Source organism: Branchiostoma belcheri, unplaced genomic scaffold (genome assembly GCF_001625305.1).
Source record: "Branchiostoma belcheri isolate BF01 breed outbred unplaced genomic scaffold, Haploidv18h27 scaffold15, whole genome shotgun sequence".
NCBI lineage: Eukaryota > Metazoa > Chordata > Leptocardii > Amphioxiformes > Branchiostomatidae > Branchiostoma > Branchiostoma belcheri.
In genome coordinates, this window is record NW_017802935.1 from 2,489,003 (window position 1) to 2,503,914 (window position 14,912).

The following is a 14,912-nucleotide window of genomic DNA, read 5'->3' on the forward strand; positions in this document are numbered from 1 at the left end:
CTCTGGTGCCAGCCTGTATGCCAGAATCATAGCACGCTAAGCCCAGAGCTAGCCAGTGCGTTGCCTGGATGCCAGACCCATAAGACGCATACTGACGGGAGCTGTGGTATAATTTCCTTGGGGGAATGTTGGCCTTGAGCCGAGGAACTGACCTGTGTAGGCCCTGGAAAGAGTCTGGTACCCAGGCTACAGAGTCCATGGGGGAATCAAGGGACTAACTAGAGGTGATGAGGAACTCGAAGCTTGTTGTTGAGCCTCCGAGCAGTCGCAATCACGTTCGCTCATTGGTCGAGCGGCAAAATGGCTGCCTAGCAACGGCTAGTCTTGAGTCAGAAGACCCGTGCACAGTGAGACCCGCTTTTCTTTTAAGAAAAAAATTTCGACTACCAGGGGTCACTGACCATGATGTGGGTCATCGTGACTGTGGGGTCACTGACCGCATACAAGTCGTCATGGAGAGAGGAGACAGTAGTATATAACCCGTACCATCACGTGCAGGCATTTAACGGTAAATTTTGCGGCACATTCAGGGTTAAACTTGGCGTAGACAGAACCAACTAGGGCACTGGTGCAGACGAACAGGCGAGAGTTGAAGGTTACTGGGTGTCTAAGTGGAACAGGACGAGCAAGAACTTGGACCCGCGCCTCGGCGGAGTGGTTGAATGTCTGCCGACACAGTCTGACCAAGAGTGGGGGAACATCGTAACATTCTCTAACTTGTACTGCTTGGAAAAAGCAGACAGGTAGTATAATAAAGAATGTTACGATTTTGGTTCACAGTGTTTGCTTGAAGTTGAAGATCAGAAAAGCATGGTTGTGTTCCGACCTACTAGTGAATTGAAAATGAAGGCAAAGCAAGAAACGTACTTTATATATCACTGACTGATATAAAGTTAGCAATGATTTTCAAAATGACATTCAAGCCAGCATAGATCTCGTTCTCTTGTTCATTTGTTTTGATCATTCCTCTTAGTACCAACTAGTGGAGTCAGTCCTTTTGCGGTGTTCTTTTCTGTGCCTTCTCCAACTCTCCAACATTTTTTTGTGTGAGTAGTTCCAGACATCAATGAAGACTAACCTGGCAGGCGTGACAGTTCAGGCCTGATCACACCATCGTTGTACGACAGGTTTACGACAACAAATTGCGTACGTTCCTTGGACAGTCTGGGATGTGTTGTACAAAATCCAACTGTCTTGTCAAAGGTTACCGCAGGACCTTGTCAACAGTCAGTAAATTCTACGACAAAAATAAAACCGCACAATGAATGTTAATGCGGTAGTTTGCTTGGTTTAGTGGTTAGCAACCTTCTTATGTACCATGAGGCCGCGCCATAGTTGACTCCTGGTCTAGCCGTTTTGAATTACTACTGGCACGCCATTTGTCGACAAAAGTTCTACAGCCAATATCTATTTGTTGGCCAGCCTTAATAGTCTTTGTCTGACAGGGCAGCATTGAATGTACGTCACTAATAAAAGGCAGGATACTAATACGGGTTCACAGACATCCATTACAACCATTAGTATGTAATGCGCACTTCAACCGCTAGATGACACCCCTCACACGGGGGCACAGATTTGCCCCTTCAGATAGCACGAATGCCCAGGTCCGTTGTATGTGTATTACTTTACGCAAAAACATGCAAAAGTGTGGCAAACTTTCTTAAAATGTGTTTTCTTAAATTTTGGGATTAACATTATACATTTCATAGGGTGCACTGCCTTACATCCATTCTGTAGGGTCGACAAAACTTCACATCTAACCACTGTGGCATCTAACGGAACGTTCAGAAAAACAACACATGTTTTAGAAAGGGATACACTTAACGTGACTCATATGCCATTAGTTCTTATCTGTTAGTTTTTAACCTCGCTAAGGCGAGCACTAGCCTAGTCCCAACAACAGGGCCGCCCTGGCCAGAAATGTTTATGTTGTGAAGCTCGGAAACTCGGCTGATAAGCGAGGTTACAATAACAGGATCACGGCTTGTACAGGGGAAGTGTCACGGCTTGTAGATAGTGAAGAGGAAGACACCAGTTTACACGGTTTAGATACACATCAGTTGTACTGGCTCACTGACACCGTAAATATACGTTTGGTCTTGTCTCCCAATATATTGCAAATATAGCATGATAGATACTGATCACACGACAATATTTTGATATTTTGACAAGTCAAAGTTGCCCAGTTTTTATCCATCAACTGTAAAATCTATAGTCAATATTGTTTTGTAAATGTTTTGTTCCGTATCCGCTGACCTTGATGCTTTATGCCAACGTCAATGTCGGTTTCTTTGATGCTTTATGCGAACGCCGACGCCTGTTTCTAAAAGCTATCTCGTGTTATACGAAAGTTTTTACTATATCATTCTTTTACGCTGTCATTTCTTGTTTTTCTAATGAAGTTGGGCGTTTCTTGAAGTTTCTTGGAAAGTTTGGAAAAGTTTTGATCTGCCCGCCGATGTCTGCCACCTGTTGCGTCCCGCAAACGGCATGATGGGAAACACATGTCACGTGATCAAAGGTGTGGTGGAAAATCCAATATGGCGCCTTCCTGCCCACCATAATAATGCATTCGGAGGACTTTGTCGTCATTTCCTTCTCTATTTCCTTCTTCTGACGAACAATTTAGTATCACGATGTCACAGGCAGCAGTCAACACATCATCTCTACCCCTGGAGATCAGGGCCAAGCTAGCGGAGCTGGAGCTAGAGCTCTCCGAAGGTAGGGTGTTCCGATCGCCGATCGTTTTTTTTTCTCATGATCGCTCGGGCGGAAAGGGATTCTTGTTTGCCAACAAAACGGACCCTATGTTCGCTACATATCGAAGTGTGTGTTCTCCGATAGCTGGGTATAAGCCATATTCCATGGGGGTATCTTTTAGATTTCAAGCTAGCTTAAAGATAAGGCGAAATTCCTAGGTGTTTTTGTTTTAGAAACCTGTCTGTGTACGAAATCGACAGGCCGGTTTGTTAGTGAAATCGACACAGGCCGGGTAGTGACAGTCTGTGCCGGTCGGCGAGTGATCATATTTGGCCCGCCGTATTTCCGGGGTTTGTGAGGTGCCGACAGACTTTTTAGATTATCCCCAAGCTTTCTGGCTGGCCAGCGATGTCATCTCGCCAGACAGCCAAGGCTTCCTGTTATTCCCGTTTCATCTTTTTGCTGTGTCTTGGCTTTCTCGTACGCAATTCATCACAACCGTTACGTTTTGACAAGCTGACAGTTTGGCAGAATATTTCGACGTTTTATCAATTTCCCCGCAGCTTGCTTGTCATCCCTGCCGTACACCAAAGTGTCTTTCCGTGGCTGGATTACCAATGCGAGCTCTAACCTGCAATCGGCCCCGGTTTAAATCGATACCTTCCCTGAGCCGGGGAAGACAAATTACCACACAGCCTCTGGGACGACCCAAAATTGCATGAATTAAACCATAAACACCCGACTATCCAGACATCTGCGGGCTCTCATGACCAAAAAAGGCAAAACGGGGACACCAACTAACCCCAGAGGCTGACTCTGGGAGAATGTAGTCTACCTTGCTTAATTGGTTCGAGCTACTTAATCCAGATGTCAAGTGTAGTCTATTCATCTTCTTTGTAATCCCTACACACCAGTCCTTTTAATCTCAGGCTCTGTCCTCTTTTCTGATCTGCTCTGGCCACAGCGAGTCCAATTGTTTGACCAATAGGCTTGACCCCAGCTGTGGAATACTGTGTACTGCTGTTTCATTCCCAGGATTTCACTTCTCTAGTGTACAATAGTATCATGGGAGGGCTCCAAATCCACAGCTAGTCCAGGCTTTGAGGCAATAGCATGCATTAACTCGATTGAGTGCGATCGCCTGGTCGGATTACTGTACTTGATACGCTCAAGATCAATACAGCATTCAGTCCAGGGCTATACAGGCACCGTAGCCACAAAAGAAACCATCGAAATGTGGTGTGTGATTTGTAGAGTACGACGATGTATGTTTTTGAGCTGTGTCAGACCTTACGCCCCCAGGGAGGGCCAATTCCTGCTCATTGTCGCGACCAAGGCTACGGTTTGGCGCTTAACTTAATTTACTTTTGTGTAGCCTCAAGTCCAGCATAATGCTTTCTCTATAAAGCTGAAAAATCCAAGGTCAATGTTACCGATACGGCGATACCGTTCAAGTATAACATAAACAATTAGTTAAATCGCGATTCTAATCAGTGTTCTGTATAGCGTGATATATCCCTATATGACATGTACATATTTTACAGAGTTTAAAGATATCTCTGTGAGTCAGTATCAAAAATAAAAACAGGATGGTGCAGTTCCTGTACAAATTGAACTCGAGTTCAAATTCAAACACAAACACAAGGAGGGGTAATAGTCGTAGCATGACATGGCTGGTGTGTCATGGTGCGTTTGTCAGCAGCGGAATCTCAGTCGGATTAATGGCAGATTCTTCCATCACTGATGAGTTTACACTGGGTCCGCCCTGGGTCTACCCAGCATCTATGGTATGGGGGACGGTTGGGTTCAAATTCAAACAGAAAAGCATTGGGAGGGATCAGCCATTCATAAATACTGTAGCCAAGCTCCCGTGGGGTTCATTATGCATAAAATTCCATAAATGTCCTGGAGTGATTATAAATTATGCTATTGTATAATATCAGCATTAATGGGCTGGGCTGCAAAAATTTGATGCAAAACAAATGGTATGATAATGCATTTTCAAGGTATTTCTTACAAAATTTACATGAGAAATAAGAAATGATTTCCAATATAAATTCCAATATAGAATACTCATTATTTTTTTACTATTGAAGATCATTGATTCGAAAAATCTAATGCTATATTTCATGTGTATTTGTTTGCAAATACAAAGGGATATCTTTCCATAAACAGTCCAAAAAGGAGACATAATACATACAGGACCAAGAATCATTCTATATATGGTATTTCTCATATCTGGAATATGGTAATGCTTAATTGGAATATCTCAGCATGTAATTTGAATCCTGTTATTCTTTTCCATAATTAGCCTTATCAACAACTGATGTTAATCTGCCATGATAGGGTGACAAGCTATCAAGAGCCTATTAGCAGCCAGAAGAAAGGGGGTGGTCCTAATTAGCTAGATCCCAAAATAGAAAAGAAAATAGTCAAATTTGCTAAAAGTAAACCTACACCAAGAAATTAGATACAGTGTTGGAGCAATGCTAGGCCAGAACAATTGAATTTGTTGGTTCTCAAATGTAAAAGAAAGGTAACATTTTTGATGACACTATTACAGTGATGTTGCTGGTGCTACATGTACATGTATGTAGAAGTTTTGGTAATCAGATTTTTGTAGAGTCTGTATCTTTTTTGTATGTTTGGATTTGTCTACTTTCTTACAGTGTAGAATCAGCATTGTTTGGTGCTAGAAATGACTGGAGTATGCCACAGGCCCCTTATAAGGGTCCCGACCGTTTTGCTCCAGGCTAGTGCCTGTTTTCCATTTGTTACATCCAAGTGACCAAGCCAGGCACAGTTTACATGGACGGCTAATTTATGGTAGCCTTATCTCTCCCAAACGGTGTGACAACAGTCTACAAGAATGCAGCCTGCAAAATCCCTTCCAAAAGCTGTGCTGGCTCTGGCATGTGACAAATTTGACATCGCTGTAATCCAGTAGACTTGACGAGGATTGTATTTAGTGTACTAGAATTACAAGCAGTTGACCTTTGTATTTCATACGGCATACGACACTCCCTTGGTATAGCTTTGGCTTTTGTAGAAATTGGCTGGTATTAGATTTTGTTACCAGGGTCATACGAGGTCCCAGAAAGTTATAAAAAGAATTATGACTCTTATTTCACTGTTTTTAGATTCAATATACTCATATAAGGTGGTAATTATCATCCAACATGAGTAAGCTAGCAAGTAGCAGCCATGAATATGGTATATAAGATAACCTTCTGACTGCTGAGGTCCCTTCTATGCAACCAAACTTGTATCAGTTACAGCACAACACAGCTTGTGGCAGGTTAAGTTGCTTGAGAAAAAGATTAGGCCCCTTGGCTGTATCAGCTTGTTTTGCTTGTGTATGAGATCACTATCTAATCACCTGTAATTAGGCATGTTTAATTTCTAGTATTGCACAGTGTATTTGCATAAATGCCACTCAAGTTACTACTAGTGTGGAAAAATCTTGGTCTTCATTTTGTGCCTTTTGGAGGGCACATATAAATGTAAAGATAGTGAAAAGGGTTTATAGCAAATAGTATGTACTGTCAGTACAGTAGTACGTTAGGGAATGTTTGTATTCTTTTGTTAGTTGCCTGTCTGCGAGAGACAAGTGAGTAAACATACAACTGACTCAGCCAGTCACAGCTTGTGAACCATGAATGCAGGTTTTTAGCTAAGCCAATTTGTCCCTTTGTTGACACCAAAGAGAACTGAAGAACTGACTCATGCAATTTTTTTGTTCCTTTGTTTGTCAGCGAAAGATGAAACAAACAAACTGGAAGTTGCATTGTAGCTGTGACAAAATTTATCACGTTTGGGTGTAACTATAGGGGATTAGGATGTCTCTTTGAGAACTGGACAAAAGGCCTAAACCGTGTGCATTCAAAGTTACATGTATTTCAGACTAAATACCTGAAATTTAAAAGAAGTTCATGGCTCAAAATACTGGGTGACAATTGGAGCTGTGCACCTAATTTTTGACACATGCATGCACCCATGCACCTACTGCAAGCATCTTTGTCGGTTACGTTGTATGGTAAGAAGTGAGGTAATATTGTATACAGGCATACAATATATTCTTGACATTTAAGCATCAGGAAAAAACTTTTCTGTAATTACTTTTCTGAGTAAACTGTAGAATTTCAGATTCAAGATCTGAAGAGAAGGTGAAAGGTTTTCTATTAGTTTGCTAACATTCTGTTCTGTTTCATTTCATATTGTGCACCTTAAGTTTTCCTGTGCACAAAAATGAATGTCAATCCCTTATAATAGTAATAAACAAGGAATTCCCTTCTTGTGGCCAAACACGACAATAGGATGTCTGTTAGACAGGTGCTAACTGGTCTGTAGTCTCCTGAAATCCTTCCTGACAGGTACTGAGTCATGACGTTATTCCAGTCCGCCATGTTTTTGTTTATTCTTCGTGTAACTCGACAACAGTTCCCGACAGGTGGGCAGGAAATTGGCAGAATTGTAATGTAAGGCCCAGGAAGGAAAATCAGCACTGTCATTGAAAAATACCTTACGTCATCTACTACTCATGTGAAGAATTGGTAAGGGTAAATACTGGCACTATAGTCAATACTGTTGCAGAAAGATTGTCATTTCCTTTTTCCCTAAGGAGGTACAAAATAAGAGCAGAACCAGAGCGTTGAGGAAAAGGATTTCCCTCTTTTTCTACAGGAAATTTCAATTTTAAACTACCTCTCAAACTAAAAAGATGTTCTGCAGTTTGGTATTTTGAGCTGATGTCATGGTAGGTTGGTACACAATGATTTCTGTTAGGTGTTAGCATTTCTGTTACCTGAGTCAATATTTGTTTGTTGCTTCAGGTAAACCATTGCACACTTCTTGGTGAGGTAGAAAAATATGTGGTCGCAAGTGAACACAAGTAAAAAGCTGCATGTAAAGAGTAGGTTTCCATTTTAATTCTGTAAAGCAGTGTTAATTTTGTTGGGTACTTCTTTGTTAGCTCTGAGTCTCTGACCATACTAATATCCTAAACAGGTATTCTGTTTGGAAAAGACTGAAATTTCACCACATTACGACCCAAAACTTTTCCCAGTTGAAATGATTTTTCTAATTTGTAAATTTGTCATATTAGAAATACATGTAAATTTATAGCTTGTACAACCAGCTTAGCCCTTGTGTCCATGTGACCATAGTATGGAACAGTTGTAGAGCACACAGGCTAAGACCTGTGTGTCTGAGTGGTAGAGTGATATCTGTAAAGGCTTGACAGTCATCACTGGTGCATGGAGCTGTACTGTTGGTTCTGACATGCTGACATGACACTGTGGCCTGACTTAGGACACTACAAGTCAACAATCTGTGTGTTACGTCATACAAGCATCTTGGGTTATATGTAGTCTAGGTCATCACTAGTATTATGTTGCCTCTACTTTGATATGCAAGACAATTAGTGCAGGTAAAACGGGAGCTGTGCAGGTATATCTGATGTCTACCTGCACCTAGACTGTACTGGTCCATGTACTGGGTATATACAGGTTAGTGCAGGTAAACTTGGAACTGTGCTCTGGATGTGGATGATACAAAAAATTAGATACTGATAGTCAGTGCCAATGTTTAGTTGTGTTAGGTTGGTTCAAAGCCTGTATTTGAAGATTGGTTGTTTCAAAGTGAAATATTATCACTGATATCAGGCCCAAGGATTCTTGGCAAGGTTTACTGGTGCTTCAAACAGTGAGTTCACAGTAGTAGTAACACCAGCTGGCAAAATTCCACATCTCACTTGTCCAAAGTACCCACACACCACAACTTGGCCTTGAGTTAGGAATGTCGTGTTTGTTTTGGTAGCTATTGTGTTAAAATGGACAACTTGAATGGAGAAGTTATGTCCATTCACTACAGCTGGCCACCCTATTGTCTGTATTGTACAGACCAGGCCTGGTTGTCTACACCACTAAATACTACTCACAAAATGTGGCCCTTTTTGTGTGCTTGGGGATTTTAAACAACAATGATGTATGGTTGCTGTTTATTTTGATTGGTTATGTCATTTTGCAGCTGCCAAGTATACTTTGTATGATTAACTCGAAATTAAGCATAGCATTAAAGTATTGTACTTTATATCTAGCCATGTTTTAAGTTTTTTTTTCTATCTCTGTGATCTTTTGTAGAATTAAATACAAGCTATCATGAACTTGGTATCAGAAGGCTGTTATGCGATTAGGGAATTTTAGCAATATTTATTTTTGCTTTTGATTCTAAAAAAGAAAATGTGAAAAACAGTTCCCATTGGGAGAAGGTTATAAACGATGTAAAAATACTTGACCTTGAATCCTATGTACCATTTAGCACATGTTGTTTTGTTTTTGTTGTAAGTCCAAGACACATGACATTGTTACTTACCCCTTGTCAGGGCTCGAAATTAACATTGTCCCAGTGTCAAATGACACTAAATTTTCAGCTCGGGACAATTCAAATTACATTTCGGGACAATTTCGGGGCAATTGGAAAATTCTGAGACTGTCCAAGTCATTTAGGTACACAATCCACCCATCCTGCTGCAGGCCGCCGGCAGCCCATAATACTCTGACAAACATTTACATCAAACCAATCAGGGATTCCAAATGTCGGGGAGGGGGGCCTGGAAGATGGTGCGCGCTCATGATACTATCATTTATATCATACCCGGGCCGCGATAACGTTCGATAACTGGTTCTGGACCGGGCCGTACTTTAAGGTACAGCCCGGCCTCCATGGTTTCCATAGAACGATTGGAACGGAGTTTCGTCCTAACATCGTGCACCGCTTTCGAAAATTCGAATACAGAATCCAAACGTTGGAACTGATGTTGTTGCATTTGAGGGTTTAGGGGCACCAACTTATGGCTCATCTTGCATTGAAAGACGTGTTTTCTTGGGTGGGTTATAATGACATAAATAAAATACAACACGGTCCCGACCCTCCCCCGGGCGATACGTAATACCCGTGTTGTATTCTATATGTATTTCCCTACAGTCTGGGAAAAATTATGGACATTTACTGTACTAATAAAGTGGACAAGTTGTACAAATTGAGTTGTTGTTTTCTTATTGTTGTCATAAACTTAATTCCTGAAAAGCAGATCTGGGACAGTCCATCCTCAGTTCGGGACAATTGAAATCTATTTTTGGGACAATTCTGGGACAATAGTAAAAAAAGTTAATTTCGAGGCCTGCCTTGTATTGTTACATTGAATAAAACATGAGGTGGTAACAGTCAATGATTTGAAAACATGTCAACTGTTTTCAGTCCAAAGTGCAATCATTCCTGTAGTTGTCCATTGTGTCATTTCAGAAGTATGCAAAGGGTTAGTACATTATGTTTTGTACATTATGTATGTATGGAAGGATAAACTTTCAGTTCAAACAGTACACATTTACAAATGCAATATCAAAGTATGTTATAGAGAAGGAAATATGCATGTTTTTTAAAAATCTTATCTCTCATTTTTCTTCTAAGGAAAATGCATTAATATAACAATGCAAGTTGATAACGGACTTACAAAAACATTACAAGGCTGCTGCCTCCCCTGACATATCTACTGGTGTGTCCCCTTGATTGACAGATGAGGTGGTGAGAAGTGTTTGACCCAGTAGAAGACAGGTCAGCCTCTCCAGGGGGTGTGTAGGCTTTATAGGTATCTGTATAGCCTATCTAGCAGGATTCATTCAGTGTCATAACTTGTATCCTCAGCATAGCCTCCCTAGCAGGCTTCGCCCATGTTTTGATATTCAAGAAAATTTCTTGGTTCTGTATAGTTTTCTCAATGATGAAATGATCAGAAAATTGGTATGTATCTATATATTCAGGAAATACAATGTAGCACATAATATACATATGCCCAAAATGTTGGCCACAGATATTCTTAAGGAGGCTGACAGGCTATCTTGTGAACTTGTGTGGTTTTATCAAACACTGTACAGAATGGTTTGATCATTTGTTGTATTAGCTATGAGACTGAGTGAGTGAGTGAGTGAGTGAGTGAGTGAGTATATTATTATCCATACCTCTCTGATTATATATAATCGATAGAATCATAGTAACAAAATGCTGATGTGCCAAACATTTGGTTTTCTGTAATAGAGTCAATTCCGCGTCACCGAGTGGGTTGTTATTGTCATTATTTAGAAATGTTTTGAATTCTTTGTAATTGTTTGTCTAAGAAATTTCATAATTTGGAAATATTTTGGAAATCTATCTATCTATAAATCTATCATGTTCTTGATTCAGGAATGATAACGAAAGGTGGCATAAATTTTGCATCTTCTGTAAATGGAGACAAGGTGCAAAGAAAGAACCAAGGTCTTAAAAACTAATGGGATTTCTTTCTCAGAATATAGAAGCCAGAAATATTGCTGTGAAGTTGGGTTTCTGGGGCAATGCTGGTGGTGTAGTAAATTCTGTTGTTAATGCACTACTTCTACCTCTACCTGTACTTAGTGTTCTCCATAGGGACATAATGTGAGGTAAAAAATGTCTCCCCTGGCTTTGAGTTCCTGTGACTGATCATTTTCATCCAATATTTTCAGCTCAGTCATCTTTGGAACCCAGCCAATTTGCAATCAGTGTTGGAATGCAGTACAGTATATAGAAAATGAAATTTGTAGACCTGTTTAATTTATGAAGCTGTGGCTTTGGCCACCATAGACAGAAATGATTTTGTATGCAGATCTAGGATTTACTAAAATGTTTTAAATGAGTGGTAACAATAGGTTTAATGGTCTTTTGTGAGTGCAGCATTGTTCATGGATTGTCATCACAATTGTTATTGTAATAACTCTAATAGAGTCGATCACTCCAGAGGACAATAACTAACATCAGACAATTAGAATTACTGGTGCATTATGTTGAGTCTTGTTTGATAGCTTTTTAGTTATTGTCATGTACTTCAATTGTTAAAAATGATGTCACATTAAAGATGTATTCAACCCTCCCACCATTCATATATTGGACACTCCCTACTTTGATTTTTATGACCTTCTCCAACCCCACCCGTCACATTAGTGATTCAGCCCTTGTTTCTTTCTTTTCCTCAAAAATGAGTCAGGTTCTATTTTTACTTTTTTGTGTGAAACCTCACAGATACACACAGGTGTTCTTGGTTTGAGCAAATTTTTGAATTGCCTGGCACTGTGTTATGAAGTAATTTGTTTGGTATGACTCATGAGTCATGCTATGGTCTGACAGTCAGCTGAGTAGGCTAATTTTAAAGGTTGCTGACCCAGAATGACCCTAAATTCCACACCCTAATTGTATGAATGACCTCATTAGAAATGGTTCTGAGAACTCCAAGAGATGTCCATCCTGGTTCATAATTGATTCAGTTATAATACTTTAACCTTTAGCATACTGTAAGTTTTTGGTTAAAATATTTTGTGAAAATACAGAAGATATGTTCTTGTGTTGTACTATATACTTTCAATTCCTTATTTCAAATAGATATTCAAGTCCAAAATGTCCTAGTTTCTTACTATACTTATGATATCCAGATAACATAATTTTATCCCACCCTGTTTGGAATTATGGCATCTCCCGTTGGATGCACATCATTTTGCCATATTTGTATGATTCATGTTGTGTAATAAATGATTATTAGAATTATTATTCAAGTCCAAGTAGGCAAATACAGGATGGCAGTAGGGATTCCCCCCTAAAAATCTGTCATGTTAATCTGTTTATTCACATTGTACAAGGACAATCTACCAGAATCAGTAGCGATCCATTGTGGGCTGGCCTAAAACATAATTTTTTTTATCTACTGCATTATGTATCCATTTATTTTCCCCATGGGGAATATAGGAATGAGCTGGAATGAAGAATTATCATAATCAAGGCATTATGAAAGATGTTAATGTACAAATCAAGTAGTCAATGGTATGGATGTATGGGTTTTGGGTGGCAATCATGTGGAATTAATAATTAGAATGTCAAAATGTGTATATGTGTATGTGTACATTGTATATATATATACATATATGTATGTATGTGTGTATGTGTATATTTTGAGTTCACTTGTATATGTGAATAGTTATATATAACTGGTATTACATGGCAGCAATGGTATTTTCCTTACAATACAGCTTTGATCTATTATTTATAAACTGGCCCTGCACTTTTATGCATTTTTGCTGTGTCAGCCAGGTACATTGTATTTAATAGGAAGTTACAGTACATGGATTATCCACATATAATGTGATTTTTGAATTAGTATCCCACGATAGACAGCCTTCTCAAAAAAATTTAGAGTAGGTGGCTGATAAGAAAAAGTAGCAGGCGAGCCACGAAGTGGCTCGAAGCGAGCCGCGCAGCGGCTCGCAGGGGGAGGGTACGGGAGGGGGGTGGCCCCCCTCCTGTTGGGGGGGTCCGGGGGGCCTCCCCCGGAGGAAATCGTAAAAATTAGACCCCTAAACATCGTTTTTGGTACATTCTGAGCAGCTTTTATGGCAATCTTGTGGCTCCAAAATTTACTGTTCGTGCACAAATAATTCCGGAAAAAGGCTGTATTAAAATTGTTTGCCACTCCGATCGTATTACGCGCGGTCCTTGCGCCCGGCCACAAAATGCAGAAAAATAAAGAAAGCATATTTAAATGTCAATTTGATCGAAAACATAATCATTGGGATGTGAAAAAATGTCACAGTTTCGCTTTTTGGAAGTTTTGTTTCTGTTTTGACGGTTTAATTCTAGCGGGGTGCGATCCATAAATGCCCTATGGAAATTCACCCCGCGTCCCGGTACACTGACTTCCGGGTTCCTTGAACAAGAAAATTACGAGAAAATGGCCAAAAATCGGCGTAGAGAAATATACATCTTCCCGAAAATTCTTTTAATTATGTATTTCTTTAATAGGATGTTGCTTAGTAGTCGTAGAAAAAACGTAGAAAGCAGCGTAAATGTGTCTCTTCTTCACCGGCGAGAGCCTGCCGGCGAAGAAAAATCTTCCCGCGCTGCCGGCTGCTGGCCACATCGCTTATCCAATCAGAACGCAGGTCATGTGAGGTGAACCAATCAGAGCGTCGATCGCATGCTGCTACTTAATATTCATGACAAGATGGCGCCTGAAAGCTCCTGTTTTTGTACGTGTGCGTGTTTTTATTCCGGGGTTTTGACGCTGATTTTTGGCTAGCCGTGATTAAGCTACAAATGCCACACTAGTGGAGACAACAGATGAGTGATCATTTTACGATCGACAAGAACTTTTGATGAATGAAACAGCTGTGAAATCTCGCTGATGGCGATTTGTTTTTGAAAATTTGTCTCTGTGTATGAAAGATATGAACACGCTTCTATACATGTCTTGATATTTTTTGACGTGATTTGTACTAGTTATTTGTAGCAGGAATGTTACTAGTGCCGGGAGAAGTTGGGAAGGTAGCGGCTTGATAAATTTTCGTGAGCAACGAGTTTACGAAGCAAGTTCCGCCTAGCTCGAGCGATACAGCTCCGCGGATACAACTCGAGCCCCGAACAAGACCCTCCCCCCGTAAAATTTCGGCCGCTCTGGCCGGCCGCGGGCCGCTCGTAGAAGCAAACGCTGACTCGTGCATTAGAAATCTACACAGGAGGCTAAGAAAGAAGCAGTTTTCAGATCCAGAAAGCTAGCAGAAATTTGTCTGAAGTTCGTCAGAAGAAATGAGCCGGTGAAGTTTGTGAGAAAATGTAACGGAGCTTACTTGTTTTTCTGAAAATTTAGACGAAAGTAGCCGGCGCAAAAATTTGAAAATTTTGACGAAAGTAGCCGGCGCAAAAATTTGAGTAGGCGGCGATTTTCGCCGGTAGCCGGCTTGTTTTGAGAAGGCTGATAGAACCTTTTAGGTACACAAATTTTGTAGATATATCTTTCACTACAATCGAGTGGACCCATCCAATGCTCTATTGTACATGTGATCAATAATAGAAAATAGAAAATTCTGGCAAAGGGAATTGATTTGAGGCATGTTCAAAGCAGTTTTAGACAGTTATGGACAGGTGGAGTTAAGAAAGGATTACCCTGGGTATTTGTACATTCAAATTACAAAGGCAGTGAACAATATATACCTGCAAATTTCAACTTCCACTTAGTTAGACTTCACAATGCTCCTGCATATAGCTCACTGCTACCATCTGTGCTACTATATATTCTGGTTGATATACAACAGCAACAAAATGAACAGTGTTGACAAGGTCTTGATCTTCCCGAGTTCTGTAATACAATCGTGATGAAA

General features: G+C 40.3%; 1 protein-coding gene across 1 annotated transcript in view; it reads left to right on the forward strand.

The window, feature by feature from the left end:
- Positions 1–2,507: 2,507 nt before the first annotated feature.
- The window catches only part of LOC109465241 (disco-interacting protein 2 homolog C-like), a 63,422-nt gene continuing 51,017 nt past the window's right edge, over positions 2,508–14,912 (forward strand). The window contains 1 exon segment of the mRNA XM_019762386.1: positions 2,508–2,721. Coding sequence (XP_019617945.1) covers positions 2,637–2,721 — 85 coding nt within the window. The 5' untranslated portion in view covers positions 2,508–2,636.